General features: G+C 39.1%; 1 protein-coding gene across 2 annotated transcripts in view; it reads left to right on the top strand.

Annotated features, from left to right (window-relative positions):
- Positions 1-25478, top strand: part of LOC116289036 (uncharacterized) — a 26987-nt gene extending 1509 nt beyond the window's left edge. The window contains exons 1-14 of one of the 2 annotated variants that reach the window (XM_089027527.1): positions 1521-1614; positions 10742-11515; positions 16271-16411; positions 17363-17880; positions 19333-19410; positions 20176-20266; positions 20448-20615; positions 21460-21555; positions 21817-21912; positions 22358-22450; positions 23371-23466; positions 24039-24134; positions 24213-24308; positions 24607-25478. In XM_089027527.1, the coding sequence (XP_088883653.1) occupies positions 11044-11515; positions 16271-16411; positions 17363-17880; positions 19333-19410; positions 20176-20266; positions 20448-20615; positions 21460-21555; positions 21817-21912; positions 22358-22450; positions 23371-23466; positions 24039-24134; positions 24213-24308; positions 24607-24620 (2055 nt within the window). In that variant the 5' untranslated portion in view covers positions 1521-1614; positions 10742-11043 and the 3' untranslated portion in view covers positions 24621-25478. Of the gene's footprint in view, positions 1-1520; positions 1615-10741; positions 11516-16270; positions 16412-17362; positions 17881-19332; positions 19411-20175; positions 20267-20447; positions 20616-21459; positions 21556-21816; positions 21913-22357; positions 22451-23370; positions 23467-24038; positions 24135-24212; positions 24309-24606 lie in introns of those variants that run through there. The other variant, XM_089027526.1, reaches the window with a different exon arrangement.

Here is a 25478-nt window from a genome sequence, read left to right as displayed (position 1 = left end):
GATATGAAAATATAGGTTTGGAGGGCAAACTGCCTTGGGGCATACAAACTAGATACCAAAGGATATGCTCACCACACGAAAGGCAAAACATTCTAATTCCTTCACGCGAACGAGAACTGAAAATATCGTGACGTAAGGGCTAGGAGTTATTACCATGCCAACGGTGAACGAACCAATTATCGTTGAGCTCGTGAGAAAGAAACAGCAGATTTAGTATATGAATTCACGTGACCTAGGGCTGTAAAAATCATGGCGCCCTTGCAGCCATCTCATTACTATGACAACCATTCGACCAAGGTGAACTTATCAAATGATAAGTTATCTAATTTCTTCACTTTACGACCTAGCTGTAGATAGAACGGTTTTCGGGAAACGTAATACGGTAATATCTTACATTCTGTAACATTGAAATGGCTTCTCATTGCCTTCCTGTGATTCATTCAATCACGACGCGTATTATACGGCTACGGTGGGAAGGGGGATACGTTACGCTTAATTACAGTACGGCTACGAATTTTTTACCACTCATACGAAAATCACTGTATCAGTGACGATCTAGCCTGTGTAGCGGCTCTCCGGCGCGGGGGTTTGGGGTTTGGGGAGGAGCACTGGGAAAAGTGGAAGAAGAAAGGCCCCCCCTTTACTCTCCCATGCCCCCCCCCCCAAACCCCCCCAACCAACACCACCCTTCCCCACGTCCTTTCCCCCGTAGAGCCGTTTCGCTGGCTAGTGGCGATCGTGCAACTATTCTCATTAGAAAATTCAACAAAAATAAAAGAGGGAAAGTTAATTAGTTTACGAAGCATTCTGGTAGTACAGGTAGTAAGATGACGCCACTTACAACCTATTACGACGTGTCAAACAGTCTTTATTCATTTCGTTCTCCTTTACTTTTCTCCCTTTTCGAATTTTCTCTTAGTTGCTTTTTCTCTTTCTCTTTTTTTTATTGTCCTTTCGTTTCCCTTCTCTTCCTTTTTCGATTCCTTTTTAACTTTTATTTTGTAATTTCTAACTCCTTGTTCTAATTCTAATTCTAATTCTAACTCTTTTCTAATTTCTAACTCCTTCCTCATTGTCTTTGTTTGCTTTGCTGTTTTGCTACTGCGTTTTACATCGTATCAGTCTAGACAGTCCTCGATGTTCGAGATTCGAATTTAATACCATAATATCCTTTCCAACGAGCGAGCCTGAATTTTGCCCGAAGGAATTCATTTTTATATCCTGTTTACAAACCACTTGAAATCGTGTGACGGAATTTACTCCTTTATAACGAGGAATTATTAGTTTTAGCGGAGTTTTATTTTTCTTTGAAGATAATCTTTCTTAAGATAACACTTCTTAAAAGTGTACAAGCTAATTTGGGGGAAAGACTACACCATTATCTTACTGGATCAAAACAAGCCACGCAAAAGCATTAAAATGACGGCGATATAATATTTGTAAAGTCACGACTTTTTTATCCTTATATATGAGTCAGTCAGTCGGCCCTACAACACACTTGTCTACGCTTCCATTGCCTACACTCGAATAGAAAATACCCCCGATACTTGGAAACGAAGCCAGAAAAAAACCTAGTATATATATATATATAAATATATATTTATAACGCATAAGGTATGTATTTAAAAGCTTTCATGAATGATGGTTATTGTTATAAATATAGTATTCGACATTATTAAGTGGCTGTAGCTCTCACTGAACGCGCTTAAATAGTTGAATTTCGAGTTTATGTCGTAAGAGTGGGAAGTGATGAAATTGTCGTACTTTAGCTGTGTATACTTAACCAGGTGTTGTGTTGCACGACTGGTTAAGTTTACTCGAAAAACTGGTAAGGCATTTCAATGTTACGGCATGCATGTCGTGCAACCATGTACGAGCTATGAGTCAGTACCGTATGTTTCCAACTCATGCAATATCCCACGCTTTACCAAACGAAGTTGTTACATACATATCAAATTAAGCTCTGAGATTTTTTTGTTGTTGTAAACTTAACGCACGAGACAGGGATCTTTTAGCAATTGAAACAGCGGTTTTGATAATTGTCTCGGAATTCAGTCTTTTTCATTTTAACAAAGAATTTATTAAAGTAAAATAGTTTACAAATACTTGGGCTATAACATCGAAACAAACACAGAAAGAAAGAAGGAAAGAAGAAAGAAACTAGAGAGAGAAGGGCGCAAGATTCACGGCCTGCCTATAAAACGCAATGTTAGTTAATTGCGAAGAATAACGGAAAAAGAAAATTTAGTTGTTTCATGCTTATAAACTGATTTTCTTTTTGGCAGTGTTGGTATCTTAATCCTCTCACACAGGCCATGTAAACTCAACTATCTCTGATTGGCTAAACAGTCATCTACGTCCCGGATATCGTAGAGGTTCAAAAATGGTATGATATTAAAGTGGCGTGTTCAAAGTACAAAGTGGTCAGAATGTCAAAACATTATTATCCTTCGTAAAATACTGGATTATTATTACTAAGCATTAGGATTACATGGTCTGTACTCTCTTGATTACATGTGCTGGCTGTGGGATTTACTTTACATCCGGTTCTTATCGTCTGTAATCAAGAGAAAATAAACTATTCATATTCTCTTGTCTGCTTAATGCTATTCTATGATAGCAGATAGCAGGTCCAATTCGGCTATTTCTTTTATTACATCTCTGGTATTTAGTTCACGGCAAACTTATCTTCATATTACATGCATTCTATCTATGCATTTTTAATTTAGCGCAATTGAAAAAATCTTAAAATAAAACAATGAAAGGCATATCGCCACATAGATAGAAATCCGCTAAATGTCTTAGATATGACAGCGAGTACGCAATGTAGCGGGGGCAGATTTGCGCTCTACAGGGTCCCTCATTTTTTTGTTTATTTTAACCCCTACCATTTATTATCAAAACCCCATCAATCGCTGTACAATCTCTACGTCATACATCTGTCTTTCCTTCCGATTTCAAAAACTGTCAGACTCTACGTTTTCCGTCGAACACAGCAGATCAGTGTTCGTACAACCAATGTAATTGTGCCTTTCGTTGGCATCTATTTTTATGCTTTGGTATTTCTCATTAATGGGCTAGCTGTTTTTCAACAGGCAACCCAGACAGGAAAAATATTCCCAAGTTTCTTAAATTCTCAGTTGCTATCCAGGGCTAGCGTCGATTTTGCGTGGAAAATCCATACATTCCAGTAAAGATCCGTGGAATTTTAAAGCGTTCATGTATTATCAAAGTTGTGCGTTCTTTACCGTTAGTACCGTTGAATATTTTGACGCTGAAAAGAGGTAATTAAACCTGAGTCTGAAATCAAGGAACACAGTGGTATTTGACGAATTCCAAAAAGCATTATTGCAAAACAGAGACTAGACTTGACACTTCAATTAGAATTTTTATATTTGAAGAGAGTCGCGCGGGGTTGTATGAATATAAAAAGGAGTGGTTGTACACCTGACATGAAGGAATAGGCCGCTATCGGTTAAGGTTGCAGGCGCCTCTATCATTGACATGCCACACTTTCCGTCGAACTAGAATGAATACACACCAAGGAGTAAGTTTTGGTTTAAGAAAGGAATCCGAAAATACCTTTTTTTGTATTTAGTTTTTGTATCCTTAGTTTCTAGTACCATGGACTGTAAAGTTTCTTATATTTTAGTTATGTAAAACGGTTCCTGAAGTTGATCAGCGTCTAATAAGACTATCGATGACGTCACAGCAGTCATTAACTGAACGAACTGACCTTATTGGGCAAGTTGAAGCTAGGGATACTAGCATCTAGACAAGATGGCAGACCACACAACATTTTTTAGGCGTGATTGTCGATTTTGATCACAGCGGATCATAAGTTGTTCATTTATTCTGACGCCACTTAAGCCCGGTTTACACTAGCGATTTTTGCGGCGATTTTTGCTGCGATTTTTTTGCGATCTTGTCCATAATAAATGATGGTAAAGAATTTACTTCTAAAGTTTTTTTCATGATACCAAGATTTTCCTAAACCAATGTCTCTCTTGAAGGATGAGACAAAATTATTCATGTTTCCGAAGATTGCCACAAAAATCGCAGCAAAAATCGCCAGTGTAAACGGGGCTTTAGTCACTTCCGGCACATTATCCAAACCACTAGCCATCCACTGAAGTAGTCTTGTATGCAGCCGCCATACAACATGCAGTCGTCATGCAACACTCACTCCTCTAAGCTAAGCGTTGTGTGACGACACTAATAGCGGATGCGTAGGAGACTATACCATTGAAGCTGTTCATTGATAATCAGTAAAAGCTGATTGTGTAAGACTGGATGATAGAAATAACGCCAGCCTTTCTATCAGACGGCCACACATACAGCTACACGCACACACGATACGTTTGGTAGGTCACCGAAGACTGAGAAAAAAACTCTAGGTATGTGACATGCTAATCTGGAATATGAAATGATGTACCATGAACGTTAGTTCAAAAGGGTCGTAAAACACTGATGGATAATTCTTTTTGCACAGCGGGATTCCTTGCAATCAAAGCCGATTTAACTCGGCCGCTAGTCCTGTCTGACGGTTTAATTGGATTAGGTAATTACAAGGAAATTAGTAGTCTTGGGCTCTCGAAATCCAAAAAAAGGACAATTGACTTCTTGGAGGATTCATTGTTAATTTCCATGATAGAATTTCCATAATTTTCGCGCTGCACCGGGGAAACGCCCCTTTGGGCAAAGAATTGCCGCTGTATACCATATAAGCAGAAGTTACGGGAAGCATTGGTAGCGTAGCGGTTAGAGCACTCGCCTCTCACCAATGCGACCGGGGCTCGACGATCCTCGAACTCGTTATATGTGAGCAGATTTGTTTGTTGGTTCTCTCCTTTCCTCCGAGGGTTTTTCGGGATCTCCGGCTTTACTCCCCCCGCAAAAAATCGACTTCTAAATACTAATTGTAATTCAGTTGACGAAGAGCCTTCCCTGCTGGCAAAGGCTCCTTTTTTTTCTCCTTCATTTTCAAAGAGAGAAAGAAAAAAAGAATTATTTGATCTAACCTAGGCCTACGTCCATGGTTATGGACGAAAAACCAGTGACATGCATGATACACAAAGTCTGCTGTAAGATTTTTGAGCCCACTATACTAGTATAGTGAGCATATTCTTTTACGATAACTGCTGACTATTAAGAGCCCATCTTTTTGTAATATCATCAATTACCTAGTAACGCTCACACATTCGCAACAGAAAAGGTGACGATTGGGGGCGGTCTCCTTAGCTTTTCCTCGCGAATGCCGATCCAGCAAAAGAAAAAGATAGACAGGGGATGTCTAGGGGATCCCCAGAGGACAAGGGGATGGGAGAGACACATAGATAGTAGAGAGGGCTGTATGATAGTGGGGACAAGGGGATAGACAGAGGATATTCAGGGGATACCCAGGGGACAAGGGGATGGGAGAGACACATAGATAGTAGAGGGCTGTATGATAGTGGGGACAAGGGGATAGACAGAGGATGTCTAGGGGATACCCAGGGGACAAGGGGATGGGAGAGACACATAGATAGTAGAGAGGGCTGTATAATATTAGGGACAAGGGGATAGACAGGGGATGTCTAGGGGATCCCCAGGGGACAATGGGATGGGAGAGACATATAGATAGTAGAGAGGGTTATATGATAGTAGGGACAAGGGGATAGACAGGGGATGTATAGGGGATTTCCAGAGGACAAGGGGATGGGAGAGACACATAGATAGTAGAGAGGGGTGTATGATAGTAGGGAGAAGGGGATAGACAGGGGATGTCTAGGGGATCCCCAGAGGACAAGGGGATGGGAGAGACACATAGATAGTAAGACGGCTGTATGATAGTAAGGACAAGGGGGTAGACAGAGGATGTCTAGGGGATCCCCAGGGGACAAGGGGATGGGAGAGACACATAGTAGAGAGGGTTGTATGATAGTAGGGAGAAGGGGATAGACAGGGGATGTCTAGGGGATCCCCAGGGGACAAGGGGATGGGAGAGACACATAGATAGTAGAGAGGGGTGTATGATAGTAGGGACAAGGGGATAGACAGAGGATGTCTAGGGGATCTCCAGGGGACAAGGGGATGGGAGAGACACATAGATAGTAGAGAGGGGTGTATGATAGTAGGGACAAGGGGATAGACAGGGGATGTCTAGGGGATCCCCAGGGGACAAGGGGATGGGAGAGACACATAGATAGTAGAGAGGGTTGTATGATAGTAGGGACAAGGGGATAGACAGAGGATGTCTAGGGGATCTCCAGGGGACAAGGGGATGGGAGAGACACATAGATAGTAGAGAGGGTTGTATGATAGTAGGGACAAGGGGATAGACAGGGGATGTCTAGGGGATCCCCAGGGGACAAGGGGATGGGAGAGACACATAGATAGTAGAGGGCTGTATGGTAGTGAATGAATGAATGAATGCACCTTTATTTGAGGACGATAGTTTCATAAGTGTCATACACTTCTTTACATGAAAGTCGTACTTCATAAGAAAGCGATTTACATATAATATGTGATATATTTAAAAATGAATTAAATAATATGAACTATATATATAGCTATTAAAATGCGTATAAATGATAAATATAAAGTGACTAGGTACTATCCGACTGCCAATTAGACAAATTCTTATTAAAAACTAACCTAGAGGATGAAGTTCGGATATGTGAAGGAATAGAATTCCATAATTTAGCTCCTCTGTAAGAGAAACTTTTTTTAAGGAATTCAGTCCTTGGAATGGTTTGAATTTCTAATTTATCTTCGATATTTCTCAATTTAGATTTATAAGCATTTGAATCCTTACTTTTTGAGAAAAGATCTTGTAAATAAGATGGAGTATTGTCATGCAAAATATCATACATCATGAGAGAAAGGCGCTTTTCGCGTCTTATAGCCAAGCGGTCCCAATTCAATTGTTGCAAGATGTCTGCTGACCTTATGTCATAGCCCTGAAAGGTTATGATTCGGGCAGCTCTGTTCTGCAACTTTTGAAGTCGGTCTGCTTGGCCTTTGTTTAAATTACTCCAAACAAGATCACAGTAATCAAATAACGGTTGAATAAGAGCCTTATACATAAGTATTAAGGTATCAAGAGGGACAAAATCTCTGGCTTGTTTTAAACCATTAATGGAAGAGCCAGTTTTCTTACATAAGTTTTCAATATGAACATCCCAAGTTAGGTTTTGATCTAAATACACACCAAGGTGTTTTGAAGAGGTTACCCTCTTTACCTCTTGATCCTTAATCATGATATGCGAAGAAATTCCCAAATTTGAAAGCTGAAAATTTGATCCAATTAACATATATTCAGATTTTACTACATTCAAACTCAGCTTATTAGCCAATAGCCAGTCACTGACACACAGTAAATCTAAATTCACTTTATCATAGAGTTCAGTAGTTGACTTTGATGCTGGGGACAAGGGGATAGACAGAGGATGTCTAGGGGATCCCCAGGGGACAAGGGGATGGGAGAGACACATAGATAGTAGAGAGGGTTGTATGATAGTAGGGACAAGGGGATAGACAGGGGATGTCGATACGGCGGCCATCATGCCATGGGGCAAAACAAAACAAAGATGACGGAAATTATATAGAGTTTCGTGTGTTTGTCTTTCTTTTATGGGTAAAGGTGACCGATGTGCCGTCTTGATTCATATATTGGTGTATTCTCTTGTTGTCAGCTGTTGATTTAAATCGACGTCTTTACTCTAAGAATGTCTTATTCCTCTCCTTGACGCCCCATAATGCCTTGCGATCCAAGATGCCAACCGTATCGCCGAAGTAGTACATCGAAGAGAACACTTCATACGCATACGTCTAAAACCGTAAGGAATCTTAGAAACAAACGAGACCATAAACGCAGATCTTGCTGCTTGGATTGTAGCCAATAAGAAAACCTAAAACGCATATCCTTCGTACAAAAACAAACAGCATTGCTTTGGATGGTATTTACTTTGTCAACTCTTACAACCTTTTAGTTCGATTGTATTGAATTTAATTCATATGTTTTTGTAGATTTTTAAACGCCCTTGTCATTCTTCCAAAAATAACTATCAAGACCATCTCTTCTATCTCTGGTATAGAGGATTTGCATTATCACGTGACGGCAGCCATGACAGGAGGCAGAAGCAATAGGCCATTTCACGGATCCCGTTACTCAACCTCAGCCTCGTCAGCGTGTAATTATTCTTTAGAATTTGACTACAGTCCACAGTAATGAAAGGAATTTACACATCAACGAACAATTGAAACACTTAAAAATTTCACGGGTTGTAGGCAATTTCTAAAGAATATATTTACACGCTGACGAGGCTGAGGTTGAGCCGCGGGATCTGTGAAATGGTCTATTGATCTGGTAAAAAAGTGATAGTCATTTTATATTCTATAATAAAACCATACAAGGAAAGATGCAATTAAAGTATAAAAAGGAAGTTTGTAAAAGTCTGTCTTACTAATCATCAATAGAAGAACTCCTTTTTTGCTCTCTCGCTGTCATCAGTTGCTAAGTTTAATTTCCGTCCTTGAGATTTGACATTAATTTTCAAGTAAGGAAAGAAGGCTCTTAAACATGTAAACTCTATGATGAAAGATTAAAAACACGAATCATGATCACTTTTTTCCCCTGATTTCACTCGAAATAGTATCTATCCATGACATTGACTAAATTACTTAACTAAATTACGAAATTATATATAAAGAAAAACAAATGTCGCAAAAATTGTAAGTATGAACATTATTTTCTAGTTTGGAATGATAAAGGTTTGCTTCAGGGAATATCAGATGTAATTAGTCGAGCCCTTCCTAAGGTCAATTGCCAGTGATTTCTACTATAAGACTGAGACCAAGTGGATAAGCCGGTAAAAAGTGAGATTTAAGGGTTTATAGATCTTGGATCAACCTCAATACAATTAGAGCAAGTGTGTTTTCAAGATTAGGTTTATAGTTCGTCCAAAATCAAAGGTTAATTTAAAGGCATGCCAAGTTTCTCTTTCTTTCTCTTTTTTTTCCTTTTTTTCTTTCTTCCTTTATTCCTCCCTTCCCTCATTACCTCTCCCTCGGCTCCATCCCCCTTCCCGGCTTCATCCCTTCTCCCGTCCAACCCTCCATCCATCCCTCCCTCCCTCCCTCCCTCCCTCTCTCCCTCCATCCATCCAACGCAAAGGTACTCACCGTTAACAGGAAACTTAACCGTCCATATGCAGATTAACAATAGGTAATGCTACCACTTACACAGGCGTTTGACCTCTTTAGCTTCGATTCCAGTTGTTTATCAGTAAATTAGCGGAAGATACTCCAAAAATAATCTTAATTATTCAGAATAGAACGAATATTCTACTACAGAAGTATAACTTGGTATAAAAAATTTCCAGAAAAACAAACTCGTCTATAAAAGTCATAAACTTTCTGTTTTAGTTCAGCTTGTGCAACCTTTAATTAAGATGCTTTGTATTTTCAAGCGAGCTAGAGATATAGAGAATAAATAATCTTGATATATATACCAGTTTTATTTATCTATATATCTATCTATATCTCAACTGAAGGACTTTTGAAACATGTCGGCGCAGGCACGTTTTCACTTTGACTTGATGCTTTCTGTGTACCTTTGCACATGCTCTATATACCTAAGCTAAAGCTTTGTTAGGATCAAGGATAATGGCAAACGTATAGTTCAATGGCTGAAGATGTGCGGTTGATATACGGTTGCAGAGCAGTAGGGGCTATCAGTAGATCTTTCTTCGTTGCCAGGGTAAATTTGATGACAGAAGTAGTACGCACTTCTCCCCCCAACGTAGTTGAGGGTAACTAATAGCTTTAGCATTCCGCTACAATAAACTTGCTCAGAGGAAGAAAGTTTTTTCAGTATCAGGAAGATGTGTGTTTTTTTTTAATCGCCGCATTCAATATCGTCATCAGATTAACAAAACGTGTATCGAATACCGTTCATAAATGACTCTGACTATATGTGTGGGGCTTTGGGGTTAAACATCCCATAAAAGCCTAATTAGATAAAGCACTTGGACTAGACTTAGAGTCTGTGACTACAATCGCCCGGCCCTTCCTCGTAAATGGCGAAAGTTTATTCAAGTCAAAATGCGTTGTTGAGTGAACCAGCCCTCGGGGTTCACATATGGAGCTAGTGTTATTACTGCTGATGCGGTTTTAAAAGTAAACATCAAGATTAATCACACCAAAAGACTCCTGCAGCGAGTGATAGCACCGATATCGATGATCAAAAGAACTTATACTTAGCAATTGAAATCCCTCTTGCTCTATTGAGAAACGACTTAATCGCTCGTAAACTTCAATAGGATAAGTCTAGCAAGTCCAGTATGTCTCATCCAAGTGTATTAGTATTGGTAATGGAGCAAGAAAATGATCGTGACTGCCCTTGTGCTCCTGACATGTGATATTCAATCCCTTAACTGGATTGTGGACCAATTAGAAATAAATGACAAAGGGTTATTATATATCATTAAAAAGGCAGCCCCTCTGTTGACAGTAAACACAAATATAATATAACGATATAGATATGCGTTCTTTTTGTTTGGATAGCGGTACCAGTTGAGTAGAGAAAAAGTCTTGTGCTTGTAATGTCGGCAAGGAGCGCGCTGCGCCGTAAAGTACAGAGCAACAGCTGAGAGGTTCCTCTTTGACACCCAATAAATCATCCTAAAGCGTCAACAGACTGACATTAATTAAGTCACTAATATATGACTAATCGTTTATTATCTTCTACCTCGGCTAGGCGCAGGTATTTCTCGCAGCGACCATCTTGTCAGGACAGTACCCCATCATCTTTACAAGGTCGACCACCGGCGCATTGAATTCGTGGTATGTAGCAGAGACTTGACTTAATGTCATCTGAGGGCATACCCGTTACAGGAATTCGACTCGTGAGAGCTCTGATGATCAGTAATACAATCTGTTAAGACTAAAAGGATAAAGAGATACGAGTCGATTTGGAAAGTTCGTCACAGGAAACAGGCGATAACAAAGATAGTTCACTTTGGGTCGTTCACTCGAGTTGTCTCCAACGTTTTCTCCGACATGAAGACTTTTAGAAACTGGTTCGCAAGCAGATGGAGTTTGATGCTATTATTTTTACTCGCGATAACAGACATTGCACAGCCTTGCATATTGCTCTTAAATGGCTGGAAACAAATGAGCGTTGGGGAAAGAGCTTATAAAGTTCAAGTTGTGTTCGTCGGCAAAGTAGCAGGTCTGTACGCCGTCGACCCACAATCGCAGTTTTATGCTGCTGACTTTGAAGTAATCAGAATTTTAAAAGGCGAGCAGATTGTAGATGAAGTGCTTAAGACTCACCCTGGGCCTACGGTGAAGGTATACGGCTTCGGCGAGAAGAGTAGATGTTATTCAGAAGTATATAAAGGAGAAATACACATCTTATTCATGCTCTTTGAGCCCAAATCTCGATCGTTGGTGGCGCGATACGAAACTGCCTTCGCTGCAACTTCCCCTGCAACCGTGGAAAACGAGAACGAAATTCTACTCACTTTAGGTAAGCAATTGAAATCCTTTACTCGTGTTAAATCAGGCTTCATGTGGTGCATTTAAATCCTCGCTCTTAGGATACATTCTAGTTGTCTAACCTCTACGCTTAACCGACCATTAATGGCTCCAGGATCAATTGTCAGGCCGCACACGGACAAAACTAATAATTAGTGTCCCGAGAATGCAGTGAAATCGATCTTTTGAAAACATTCAGAACTTAGAAGTGTAAGTCTATCCAGTGATTAAGGTCTAACGTCTTAACTAGTTGCCTCTACGATCTGTCTGCGTGCCGCTTTTTCTAGCTGGGTCGGCTAGAAACATTTACGTCACCTCTGACTCTCATTGTACTGTACAAACACACTATAAACTCGAAACAATCGAAAATATTCCGAACATTTTTGAAGATGAAAATGAAACAATTTGATTGCCGTAAACAGTGTTTACTACGCACTGGATTACGCATTAAATCATTTTAATTGGATTGTGTTATTTTTTATCGTAAAGAAAATATCGATATTTAATTTGTTTTAAGGGGTCAGTTTCCCTCTCCCTCTTCCATCCTCGAAACAAATTCAATTTATAACGCTCTCACTTGATCCTAGCTTTTTCTTCGGATTCTCCGGTCATTTTCCTATCCCACAAAAGAGTGCTAGACGTGCCCTGACTTAGATCAGCCTAGAGGTTGTTTCAGGGTATCGATAAAAACTTGAAGGTTTTTAAATAACTTGAAAATAAAAATACATTAAAAGTAGCTCAAAGAGGCATTATTTTTACGACATCAAAATTCCTGACCGCCCATTTCTAGTGCAATCAGGACACCACACCTTCTTCTCTTCATCGAAATGAGCACTTCCTTCTCCTTCTTAATGCTTTTTATGGCAAAAATATACCCCCATAGAAGTCCAAAAGACGTGGAAGAATTCTGTAAGATAACTTTGGTAATAAGAGAAAAAGATCAATCGGTCGATCATAGTGTTTCCTGTTATCATTCTTCTAATTCTCACTGTTAAATTAAAACCATTCGCAACAAAGATTTTCAGATACAGTGCATATTCTCCCTTGTAAATTCTTTTAAAAAAAATTCACTTTTTGTTAGGAAAATAGGTGAAATTTTCCTGGCGTTGAGTCGGAAAATATATTCGCAGTAGGCGTAGTTTTTTGTTCAATATGCATTGTTTGAATTTTGTATAGTTTGTTATACAGGTAGTGACGTTAGTCTTACAGTGGCGGATCCAGGGGGAGTTCGAAGGGTTCCACGGAACCCCCCTTGAAGGTTTGATCTTTTAGGTAATAGAAATATGTCTTATATAAATTTTGCTTAAAAGTATCCACAAGGATAATGTTGAACACGAAATGATAAATATTTGCTGTTATAATGTTTAATTTACCTTTAAGTTCCGTTACTAGATAGTAAATTAGGTGATTAGAGCCAATTTTTCTGTCAGACATCGACTAAACAAAAGAGAATTATACACAGTTTAAGAAACGGAACCCCCCTTTGAAAAATCCTGGATCCGCCACTGTCTTAATTTCGCTGCTGTTGTTCTTGTTGTTGTTCTTGTTATATATGATGAAGTTATTTATAAACAGAGGAAGTATTGAGTATAGAAATGATTTTTCATTGGTCTTTTACTGAAAGAAACTCGGGAAAAAAATCAAAGTTCTGAATGTTTTCTTATTTTTGTTGTTGTCGTTGTGGTCTTTTATTGTCACCTCAACTTAAAACCAGTGGTACCGTCGCGTACTCTTCGCACGAATTATAACTCGGATTGCGAGGTGATGGCCAGGAAAGATAAGAAATCGTAAATCACTGAACTCTAGTCTTGGACAATCCAAATTGAGTGCGAAAAACAGCTTGATGTGCTCAACTGGTGTTTAATCCAAATAAACATTAGTCACATACTTTGACAACCGACACGTTATTATTAAGTTGATTTTCTTCATCTAAAAGTGAGAGTAAACAAAATCTCATATATGAGCGGGAAACTATACGGCAAATTCGTAGCCACACCGGAGACTATCTTACCGTAGCCGTAACTACGCGTTGTGATTGGATAAATTACTAGTACTTGAAGAAAATGAAAAGCCATTTCAATGTCACGGCATGTTCTTTCGTTTTACTAGCGCTAGCGTATGTCAATAATATGCATGTTTCCCACTCATTCAATAACCTAATCTACAATCCGGCAGTCTTAGGCTTAGTCTTTGGGCCTCTTAAACCTTGTTATTTATTACAAACGATTTCCTACTTACAGGAGCTAATGAAACTGCAAATACAGATTATAGTTGTCGTTTGATTCCCCGAGAAAATCTGTTTATACTTATAGCCCAATCTCACCTTTCTCGGCTCACCATTGATTCAAGGGTCAGTTCAGACCACAGACGCCATCATAATCAGCTAAAGATTCGGCCCGATCCGTAAATCTGATTTATTCGAGTGGTTTTCATGACAGCTCGCTCTAGTTAGCGACTCGCAAGGACAGAAGTAGTTTATGACCTCGTACGGGAATGAGACTGCAGAATCTCTCTTGGTCAAGCAACTTACTGTAATGAAATACAACTTTAGAAAACCTGTAAGTCGACTTAGAAATAGAATAAAAGCGCGTTTCCATTGCTCTTGTTCTCATATCTACAAACATTCCAGCGAAGTGGATAAGATATATAATGTAAAACAGTAAAATAATCCCAAGCTTAAATAAAAAATTTCTTCAAATGTTCTTCACTTAAATCCATTAGCCGTGGCCATGGACTTAGTTTTAGATTATACAGCTTAAAATCGAAGGATTAAATTCGTGTTCAGTGTAAATTACCTCGGCTTGGTATCTCTATACATGTTATCTTTACACGACCGAATGTGACCGAACTTTTGGCTGACCGAACTTCGTCTTTATTGGCTGAGGCACTTGTTTCTATAGTGAACTTCTGATGAACCGAACTGAGCAAAACTCCAAAAACATAACGACAACTGATTCAACGTAGTAGAGCAAGGATAAGAAAAGTTTGAATGAGGAAAACTCAGTTGTCTTTTTCATACAGGACAATATCATACAGAAGCTCACCTTCATGCTCTACTAGTAATTTAGCATTACCTCCGTTTACAATTTAGTTACAAATTGACCGAAATAAACTTCCTCCCCTGCTAGTCAGTTTTCTCTCGTCAAAAGGTTGGCTAGGGAAAAGGCGTAGTCGTTCTGTACGATTGTGCCGCCAGAAAGGAAGATCAGAATTTAGCAGGTCAAAAGTGGTAAAAAAAGCGAACCTAGTTCTCCGGGTTTTTCTCCTTCCGCATAACCTAGCACGCTAAATTCCAATTCATTCGTGAATTAGCCGTGCCCTGATCAGTCCCGAGGTTGTTAAGGTTTCGATTAAATTTGAAAATTGAAGGAATGCTAGAAGCTTCCTCAACAACCAAAATAACCAATAATGCGTTATGATCTCGTCATCACCGCCCAATTGAATACCAAAACCATCAATTATAGGGAATTTTTTTCTCTATTCAATTATACAATATCCTGAAAACCTCTATTCTAATCCCTTTAATTGTTATTCATAAATCACAATTTGGATCGATTGTTGCCAAAGATGATGTATTGCTCGGCTGTTTGGTGCCAAGACTAGTCGTCTGCGAAAAGTGAGGTGGTGGCTGCGTTATTCTCGCCGGTAAATAAAATACTATTTCGCGGCTGGAAAAATCATGGATATTAGCCATGGAAAAGGAACTTTATTTTCGTGTCAGAAGTTCTTGGTGACCCGGGAAGAGGTGTAGCAAGACGGGAAGGGAATACCGCAGTCAGTCGGAATCTTGATTGGTTTTTAATGAGGAAGGAAAGCTAACGAGAAGACACTTTGATTCAGCACCTCGAGTAATATGCAAAGCGTCTGATTAACGCGCCATTGTGGCTACATGAAAGGAAGTGAGGACTTCTTTTACTCGAATTTCAAAATACTTCACACGAAACACTGAATCCATACAGGCTCTGGACCCGATGAAGGATAGCACTCAGCTAGCACTCTGTAACATAGGCGGCGGCACCATTTGTTAAGGGGGGAGGGGGGGATGGGGCGGGTTGCCTGATCCGTAGTCAGTTGATTATGACATTCTCGGATCCACTTGAAAACATTTTCTTTCCCTCTAGTAAACAGTGTACTTGCAATTTTCAGACAAAACACCCAAAATAGACCCTTCATAGGTCATTTACTTCGGTAAACTTTTTTTTGCTATGGTTTTCTTGTCTATGTTGTCCATGTACTAATGCTTTTTGCATTAATTGAGTTTATACCAATAAAGTCATTATTATAATCATAATTATAATTATAATTATTTTATTATTATTATTATTATTATTATATTTTATTATTATTATTATTATTATCATTATTATTATTATGTTCGAGTTCTCAGCCTCGACTTTGTGCAGAATATTCATACTGTATGTTCCAGTGAAGGTCCTTGTGATTTCAAAGTGTTTGTATCGTTGAAGTTGTACATTCTTTACTTTACCGTTGGTATTTGTGAATATTTAGACACGGGTTCGAGACTAACCCTGTGCAAATGAGTCTGTAATCAAGGAACACAGCGGTAATTTGGAACTCGTAACAGGTCTTTCACGTCACCTTTATCACAAAATGCAAAATAAGTTGATACCCAAACATTTTGGGTGTTCCATTATGCCTAACGTATGATCATGCCTTGAAACGAATTAAGGGGTTTGATACGGGAGATCAAAAAACAAGTACAAGAACTGATGATATTATTTTATAGGATGGAAACCTTGGTCTTCATGGTCGACGTGTACAAAGAGTTGTGACGATGGGCTACAATGGAGAACGCGTGAATGTGTCCAGGACAAATGCGAAGGCGCTACAAAAGAGGGAAGAAGATGTAACTTCTTTAATTGCTATGGTAGGTCCCCTATCTTTCTATATTCATGTCTTAGGCCCTGGCTAAACGAGGAAACATGTATCCAGAAACATGTTTACCGCGCGCATGTTTCCTCGATGTTTCCCAGCCACATGCGAAACATTACTGCGTGCAACAAATTTTGCTTCCAAGACGCAAAAAATGTTTTTGCCGTGCGGAAGAAACATTTCATGTTTCCAAGACGCATGGAAACATTGTTTCCCGATGTTTCCTGACAGTTTTGCCACCTTAGGAAACATTTAGGGAAACATGTTTCTGGAAACATGTTTCCTCGTTTAGCCAGAGCCTTATGCTTCTGGAAATTTTTTTTCAAAAAAAAAGACTCTGACTGACCGCATAGCATTGTGGGTTTAATATTAGTTTTAGTGCGATTAAGTCAAATGGTCTGTTTAGTATATTGAACTGAGTAAATTGAAAGGGTGTCCGCAGAATAGAGGTTTGTTATATAGTAAATACAGTGGTACCTCAATTAAACAGTCACCTGGGCCTTGCCTGGTGACCGCTTAATACAGGGTGGTCGCTGAATGGAGGTTTGTTATATAGTAAATGCAGTGGTACCTCAATTAAACAGTCACCTTTTGGACCTTGTCTGGTGTCCGCTTAATACAGGGTGGTCGCTGAATGGAGGTTTGTTATATAGTAAATGCAGTGGTACCTCAACTAAACAGCCACCTTTTGGACCTTGTCTGGTGTCCGCTTAATACAGGGTGGTCGCTGAATGGAGGTTTGTTATATAGTAACTACAGTGGTACCTCAATTAAACAGTCATTTTCTAGACCTTTCCTGGTGTCTGCTTAATACATTGTGGTCGCTAAATAGAGGTTTGTTTTACAGTTAATATGAGAGGAAAATTTTGGGCCCCATGCAAATGTCCGTTTAATAAAGGATGTCCGCTTATTATCAATGGTATCACTTTACTTTTAATCTTCTAAGGGATCAAGAATGTTGGCCAATACTTCAGTCCCCAACCAAACAGAGTCATGCCAATCAGAACACGAACAAGAATAGCTAGACACGTGACCTTACATGGTGCAACAGCTCTCTCACTGCCGACCTCTAAAATATTTCAGAACTTCTTCCCCGACGAGTATTCAATCTCCGTAACGTTCCGCCCTGTGCAATACACCGACATTTACCTGCTAGCATTATACGATTTCGCGAATAAGCTCCAATTTGGCCTTCGTTTAGCGTCTGGATTTTTGACCTTCGAGTTGGCCAAGAGCACAGATTCTGCGCACCGGCAATGGTCGTTGGATTTTGACGTGGAAATTTCATTAAATAGATGGCACAGTGCTACCTTTAGTCTTCAGGCGAAACAGCTTACAATGTATTGGGATTGTCAGAAGGTTGGAGTTAAGTCTCTCCCGGGACGATTTTCCTTTGCTCCGGATCATTCAGGGACAATTCATCTGGGGAAACCTTTCCATGATTACGATCGTGGACAGAAAAACGTAAGTAATCATTATTAACTATAGCTACAATGTCATGTCTCGTATTCTTATCACAGATGAATTATCAAAAAATGTAATGAATTTGTTAATCATGCCAATGAAAATCCGCTCCTTGTATGTGACGTCAAAGGAGCTCAATTTGAAGGACAAAACAAAAGTATTTCAATCTCCTGAGAATTGTAAACCCTTTTTATGTTCTCCAAATTGAGCTGCATTACGTCGTGCTGCAAGGGGTCTATTTCGGAACCAACGAAATCTTGGCTTTTGGAAAGATCATTTTAACTTGTGCGCAATGTTTTTCTATTTCAGACCACGTGTCATTTCCTAGAGTAGCGTATGGATACAACTCAAATAAAGGAATGACACGTGGTTTTAAGAAGGAAAACATTGTGTTCAGGTAAAAGGGTCTAAATACTGGATTCAAGTCTTAAAGTTCGGATCCAGAATTTACTATCGTTTCAGTTTCCATTTATTAGGTGAACTTTGAGCACAAAATAACAAATTTGATGTTGTTAGATATGCTTTTAGAGCAAAAGTGGAAGGAGAAACTTGGTCCAGTTGGCATCGCAGTGCTTTGTGGGACTGTTTAGGGGACGAAATAGACGCCATCTTGGAAATATGTCCTAAAACAGTCCCATGATGCACTGCAATGCCACCTCAAACCAGTTTTTTCTTCAACCTCGGAATGGACCTTTATCACACGGCGGCCATGTTTATTCTCATGAGAATAAAAACCTTTGTTTCCCCAGCATAAATTAATTCTCAAGCGCTTGAATTTGAGGCTACGCGTGGTGGAATCTATTGTTCAATCCAACATGGCTGCCGCGTGAATAAGGCCCATGGCTTATAGACCCTTTGCACTGAGTCCCAAGAGGAATTGCTCAGGGGGACAAAACAGTGGATGTTTTTGGCAAAAGAAAAGACGGTCTATTGTTTTGGCCCCCGGAAGAATTCTTCTATGAAATCAATGCAGGCATTCCTGGGCAGGATGAGTAAATCTCTCCAAGATCCAATAGGAAATTAGTCTCACAAATACACGATACACACACTGAATAGCGCAGCGCAACCGTGACGTCATAAAAACGAAGACAAAGGCGAAATTCGGACAAACAAACTTACAAGTTTACTTTCAGCAGATACTTTTCACAGCCGATCGCAGTTGATCTTAGTTTACATGGGTTATCATTGTAACTTTAAGTAAAAATAATAAAATCGGTTCGTGTAATCCTCGTAGCGGTTAAACAGAATGCAATGTTTGTCCGAATCTTTAAGCTATTTTTAGAATCAGTGCGCTGCGCTATTGGAATTGGCGACCAATTTGAATAACTATTGTTCTGCACTGACTAGCGACTGACTAGCCTCCCATACATGTGAAAACACTTTTATGTTTCCACGTGAACATGAGGCCTTTTATATTCATTATCTTCATTTGCTCATACATTTGGTTGACAGATTGAGATAGACGAGCTGTACTTCATTCCTGATGTCCAAGCGGCAAAGCAGCAGTGTTACAATCCATCATTCTCTTCGGTAAGGTGCATTATCAACCCCACAGGATTTTTAAATCCTTAAAAGGATTTATTTTTAATCTGATTTTCATCATTTTCCTTTTATGAATGCACCGAAGAGCAAGGGCGGGTCGGGGCAGGCAGGGCGGGGAGTTTAAATGCCATACCCCGTTGGAATTTTTAATATTACTGAATAAAGAGTAATGAATAATCTAAAGAGGAACAAGCTGTATACTGGCTCTCTAGATAAAGGTTCAAACGCTAGGGCTGCGGCCCTCGGACTTGAATTCTAATGCAAAACCGAGCCTGTGCGTTTGAACTGGTTTAAAATACCAACTAAGCCCTAAATTCCGTTGTTTCGATGCAAAACACGAAATACTAAATCATATTGAATTCAGAGAGGTAGATTACTGTTGCTTTGTTCTTTTGGAAATACAGTGCTTACAATATATACGTGTAATTAAAGACCTATCCTGGGTTTATAATTCAGCACCGTTCTCCCCTGTTTATATCAATTCCGCCCCAGGCTTTAAGAACCTGGGTTTTCCGAAGAATTTAAGAACCTACATCAAACAATGGATTTAGGGTGTGGTTGATTTTTAAGTATGAGCAAATCATCGTAGATCCATCATTGCAGTTCCTAATACATGCAATACGCTTTTCCTTCTGGCGAGGTAAAACCAGATAAACAGGCTTTCATCAGGGTCCATGGACCGCGAATGAGGGAGGGGCTGGATGTTTGCTCATTTTTGTTAATTTCCACCATCTGATATGTTTTTTCCGGCAGAAAATGAATCGTCGAAATATTGCTGGTAGTGGCTACTATCCGGGTGAACATGAAATAGGAGGATCAGGGATGTCAAACGACATTGATGAAGGTATAAATACTGGTTCCTCCATCCATCCATCCATCCATCCATCCATTTTTTCATTCTGCGCTACCACACTGTTGTTTTTAGGTACAATTCAGAGAGGAGAGGAGAGGAAAGAGTTCACCTCACGCAATACTATATAAACGCATATCGTTTAATCCATTTAATCGTTTATTTCATCATTCAGTGGAGACGGAGTGGTCTTCCTGGTCACCGTGTTCTCGTACCTGTGGTAATGGTGTACGTCGACGAGTAATGATGTGCGTCAATCTGGACGATAGTCCACCTCGAAAAGAATGTTTACAGGCTCTACAAACAGATGAAGAGAAACCTTGTAGTTTACAGGACTGTCCAGGTTAGTCAGAAATAATAACCCTAGACTCTTTGTCGCTTCAAATTTTGGACACAGGGAACCCAAATTGAACCACACAGCGTGAAAAATCGACTTTTCTTAAAATCTGTGATACCGCGATATCAGTGATATGGAGTGCATGCACGCCATCTATCCGTCCCTGCTAGCAGAGCCTATTTTCCTTTTGTTTTGGTTGAGAGAAAAATAGACTCTGCCGGTGTAGGACGTTTTTTCCGTCGCGCATGTGTGGCGTAACTTAGCAACGCTGTCATGATTTTGACAGCCGCTCTCGTCAAACAATGTTTGGCGCCACGGTGTGTTACATTTGCACATGCGCACTACATGTAATCGTCTAAAAACCAGTTTTAAAACTTGTTTTGTTCGTCCACAATCGTGGACGGCGGTGTATCAAAGGAAACGCTCTACATCGGCAGAGTCTCCTTCCTCCCCGCCTGAAAGAAGGGAGAGAAAGAGAAGAGAGACTCTGCTAGCAGGGAACATCTATCCGTGAAACCACTGTTATTTGTTGTCTGTCTGTCTCACGAGTTTAAATTACCACAGTTAACCCGTTTAGGTTAACGATGTGATAAAATCTTTTGGAACCTAGATAGTCGACAAGAACCAACAGTAGTTTTTTTCACATATTCGCGATCGTCGTCATCGCATAAAGGCCCTGGGAAACTGAATTCTTTATCGTGTAAATCAGTTTAGACCAGATTTGATTTTTCCTCTCCCTGTCATGGCTGCCATCACGTGATGTTGTAAAGCCTCTATTTCACTACTTTAGGTCGGGTTAACAACCAGAAACTTGTGATATAATTTTTTCTCTTTTATTTGAATTCACCAGGTCATTGTTCACAGCCTTGTTTGAATGGTGGCTTCTGCACCACCCAAAACAAATGTCGATGCAAGGCTGGTTACCATGGAGCTACATGTGACAAAGGTATTTTCATTGGAATTTTTATTTCTTTCTATTTGTTTGTTTATCGTCAAAAAGGTCGTGTGCGAAACCTGAGATGTATTTCCCGTTTTTACCATTTTCCATTTTTGTCGATTCCACTTGTTAATGTACCCTCAAAGTTGCCATTTGATCATGAAGAATGCCTTCTGCATGGGGTTATTTCCCATTTCCTTTCCATTTTTCACATTTTCCATTTGTTTCCTTTTTCATTTCTCTTCATCATTTTCTTTGTCTTTTTCACAGTCAACTGCAATGTGAAGTGTTATAACGGAGGAAGATGTGTTGGACCAGACACTTGTAAATGTAAAACAGGATACACAGGAAAACAATGCCAACAACGTAAGTAATGTTGAGGCTCAGCTAAGAGTGCTACATTATTCCTTCAGACCACTTCCATCTCTTTGAAAAAGGGTTATATTTTCATTGATGCGAGTTTTTTCGAGATTTGACAAGACAAAGTTATAGACATCACAAGGAAGAGCAAATGTAATGACAACGTCCTTTACGAAAGAATCCCTAACACTTGAAGTGGGTACATGGTTCTGGATGTAGGATGTGGCCCTCCCATTAAATCCGCCTCTGAAGGACCATGACAATCTGGACGTTGTCAGTGCTACGGGCGTACTTTCGACGTTGAAAAAAAATGTTTCAAATAACTGCGATGGTTTTTAGTATCAAGCCATGTTGAAACGCACAGGATTTCTCAATTTTTCTTACATTTATTTTTTTGCACCTTTTTATATCATAGACCTTGTATTAATTGTTCTTTTTGTTCGTTCTGCAGCAATTTGTTCTTCGTCGTGTCAAAACGGTGGTTCCTGTGTTCGTCCCAATGTTTGCAAATGTCAACCAGGTTACCTACCACCTAACTGTAGAGGTAAATATCATTGACAAGTTATACACACGTTAGAAGTGCCATGAAGAAACGCTACTTTTCCCCTGCCATTACGACTAGTATTTATAAGTTTCATTGCGACTTTCGTTACGCGTTGCGTTGCGTCTCTCGCTGCTCCTAGCCTTTTCGTTGCACTTTTCATTGCGCCTTTCATTACTAAATTCATTGCGCATTTTGTAGCCCATTTCGTTGCGCCTTTTGTTGCACATTTCGTTGTCCCTTTCGTTGCGCATTTCATTGCGCCTTTTGTTACCTTATTCCCAAGCGTCTAATAACATTGCATACTCATGTATTACTACATGGCTTCATAAAAGAAAACAGGTTTCCACGGTAACATGTGTTGTTGTCAAATAGTAACGACGAAACGGAAGGTTTTGGGCTATTTTTATCTTTCATGCTTTGCATTTCAATTCAGTGAGACAGTTCTCCTGACTACTTGCTCGTTTTTCAAGCTGTTGTTAACAAAAATGAAGCAATTGAGAAGTACTTTAGCCTCCTGGGTTTTAGCTTGCAATGGTGTTAGACGCTTGAGAAAGTGGTAACGAAATTCGCAGCAAAAGGAGCAAATAAAGAAAAAAACAGAAAAGAAAGATGCAATGTTAGGAAAAACGAAACGCATTAACGAAAGTAGCAACGAAAGGCACAATAGCAGGAGAAAAGAAATGGGGGAAATGAATGTAAATAAGATCTATTTCAATGAGATCTATTTCAATGTTGTTTTTTTTGACAGCCTTCTTCAAGAAACCATAGTTCATAGTTAATATTCATTAAGTATGAAGAAATAAACCATTTGAATATTCACATAAAATTGAAAGATAGGTAACCCTCTTCAGTCTAACTTAGGAATAAAAAGATTACAAAATATCTATTGATAATTTAGTATTTGTTAATATTTCTTATAGCTGCTTGTCTTCCTGCTTGCATCAATGGAGGCAAATGCGTTGGGCTAAACACATGTTTGTGCTCTCGAGGATTCAAAGGCAAACACTGTGAGAAACGTAAGAAAATTGAGAAAACATATCCCTGAATTTGAGAAGTTGCATATTGGGTAAGCTTTTAGAATCCAAACCCTGTAAGGTCAAAAGGAGACTAGCTTAACCCCCTATTTCCCCCAAAGTAAAACCAATGTCTTACTATACTACTCTGCTGAATTACCCAATGACAATGAGGTAGGTCATCCCTGTGTGGTAAATTGACCAACCAAAGCGTACAACTTATCTCGTGGCATTGAGATATTTAAAGCTGCAAAGTTACCATCTTGCTTGCAATGAATTTTCTCATTTGTGGCATGAAGCAAGTGCTCTCTACTTTTTGTAACCACAAAAGGTTGTTCTGTGTGCGAGGTGGTATTCCTATCAACACTCTGCAGTTTCAGTACAAAAATAGTGCATAGAAACGTGCTTGATTTTAACTTGCCCTTACGGTAGAGGAGCACTCTTGCACATTAAATTGCTATTCTTGGCGTCCACCAAAATTATTTTGCATTGTTTCTCTAATTTTTTTTCAGCTGCCCTTCGGTTCTGTTTCCAATATTTTCTTTTCTGATAACGTTTTGTCTTTAATTGTTTAGCTTACTGCAGCCGTCCTTGTCTTAATGGTGGTAACTGCTATGCCCCAAATGCCTGCTCCTGCCCTTATGGATGGTATGGTTCAAGATGCGAAAAGGGTATGTCCTTATTGTAAAATAACACACTCAAAATGATTGCGTAGAAAAAAGGTTACTGAATTTTTTATTTTTCTTTAGCTCGTTGTCTTCGAAAATGTCAAAATGGTGGCAAGTGTGTTCGGCCTAACATGTGCATATGTCCACGAGGAGCGAAGGGTTACTACTGTCAGAGCAGTAAGTGATGTGTTAACATAATCTTTACTGACTTATGCATAATGTTTTCCCGTTTCAGACCATGTCATTCCCTAGAGTATTATTTCTTTGTTTAAAGGTTGCGCATGAGAAGACACACCAATATGGACGCAACTCAAACAAAGAATCGTATATTATTTTCAAAGACAATGACACACGATCTGAAATCTTCTTACTTGCTTCTTAGCATCAACTGGAAGAACGAGTCACTTAAGTTTTTAAGAAATTCTATTCGCATTTGTCTTTCCTTCCATTTATTTATTTTTCCTCTTTCTAACAGAAGTAAAATACTAGATCATATAGAATAAATGATCAAAACAATATTGCCAGTGGAGGACAGATCTACGACAACACTCTCATTGTTCTAATGAAAAGCAGAGGCAAGAGAATATGGAAAGGTTTTCATTGGAAAACTGGTCTTGAAATTCAAAAATTTATTCGTAAATAATGTGTTATATTATTGAAGTATTTGAGTATATGACACTTCACAGGTTTCAATACAATCAGGACCATTAATTTTTAATGGGGATGGGAGGTGGGGGAGATTGAATTAAATGCATTCAAGAAAACTGAACTCTCCTTTTTGCATTAAAAAATGGTCCATCACTTGTTTTTCATTGTTTATTGTAAAAGTGGTTTGTGCCTTGGTTTTTTTGGTGGCCTGCTCCTCCCCCTCGAATCTCACTGCAATGCCCACCCTTCCCCCCCTCTCCCCAGTAAAAAATGAATGGTCCATTATTGGTAAGCCTTTGTGCACCAGATATAATAGGCATTGATAGTCTTAGTTAAAGAATATTAAAGTCTATGTGAGCAAATTATTCAAGGTTATACTGTGATGTATAAGTTGTACCGTTAAGATAACATGGCAGTACTTATTGGTATTAATAGAGTACAAACACTGTGTGCAATGTGTGCAATGATTATCACTTTTTAGTAGTAAATAGCACTAATAGTAGTAAATAGCACTAATTAAACAAAAGAAAACAATAGAATTAGCATAAAATAGCACTATTTAGTGATATTTGTTGCACACTTTTAGGGTTTGCATTCTATAAGTAGGAAATTCCCTTATTTAAAGATATCCAAAATGTATAATATTATGTACAATATCCCAAACAATTCATAATAAAGTCTATTTTTGAAATGTTTAAA

The sequence above is a fragment of the Actinia tenebrosa genome, unplaced genomic scaffold (genome assembly GCF_029948245.1).
Source record: "Actinia tenebrosa isolate PJP-AT-01 unplaced genomic scaffold, QUT_ActTen_1.0 PGA_scaffold11__36_contigs__length_13525064, whole genome shotgun sequence".
In the NCBI taxonomy this organism is placed as follows: Eukaryota; Metazoa; Cnidaria; class Anthozoa; order Actiniaria; family Actiniidae; genus Actinia; species Actinia tenebrosa.
Note: the sequence above shows the minus strand (reverse complement) of the source record. Positions and strands in the feature narration are given on the sequence as shown.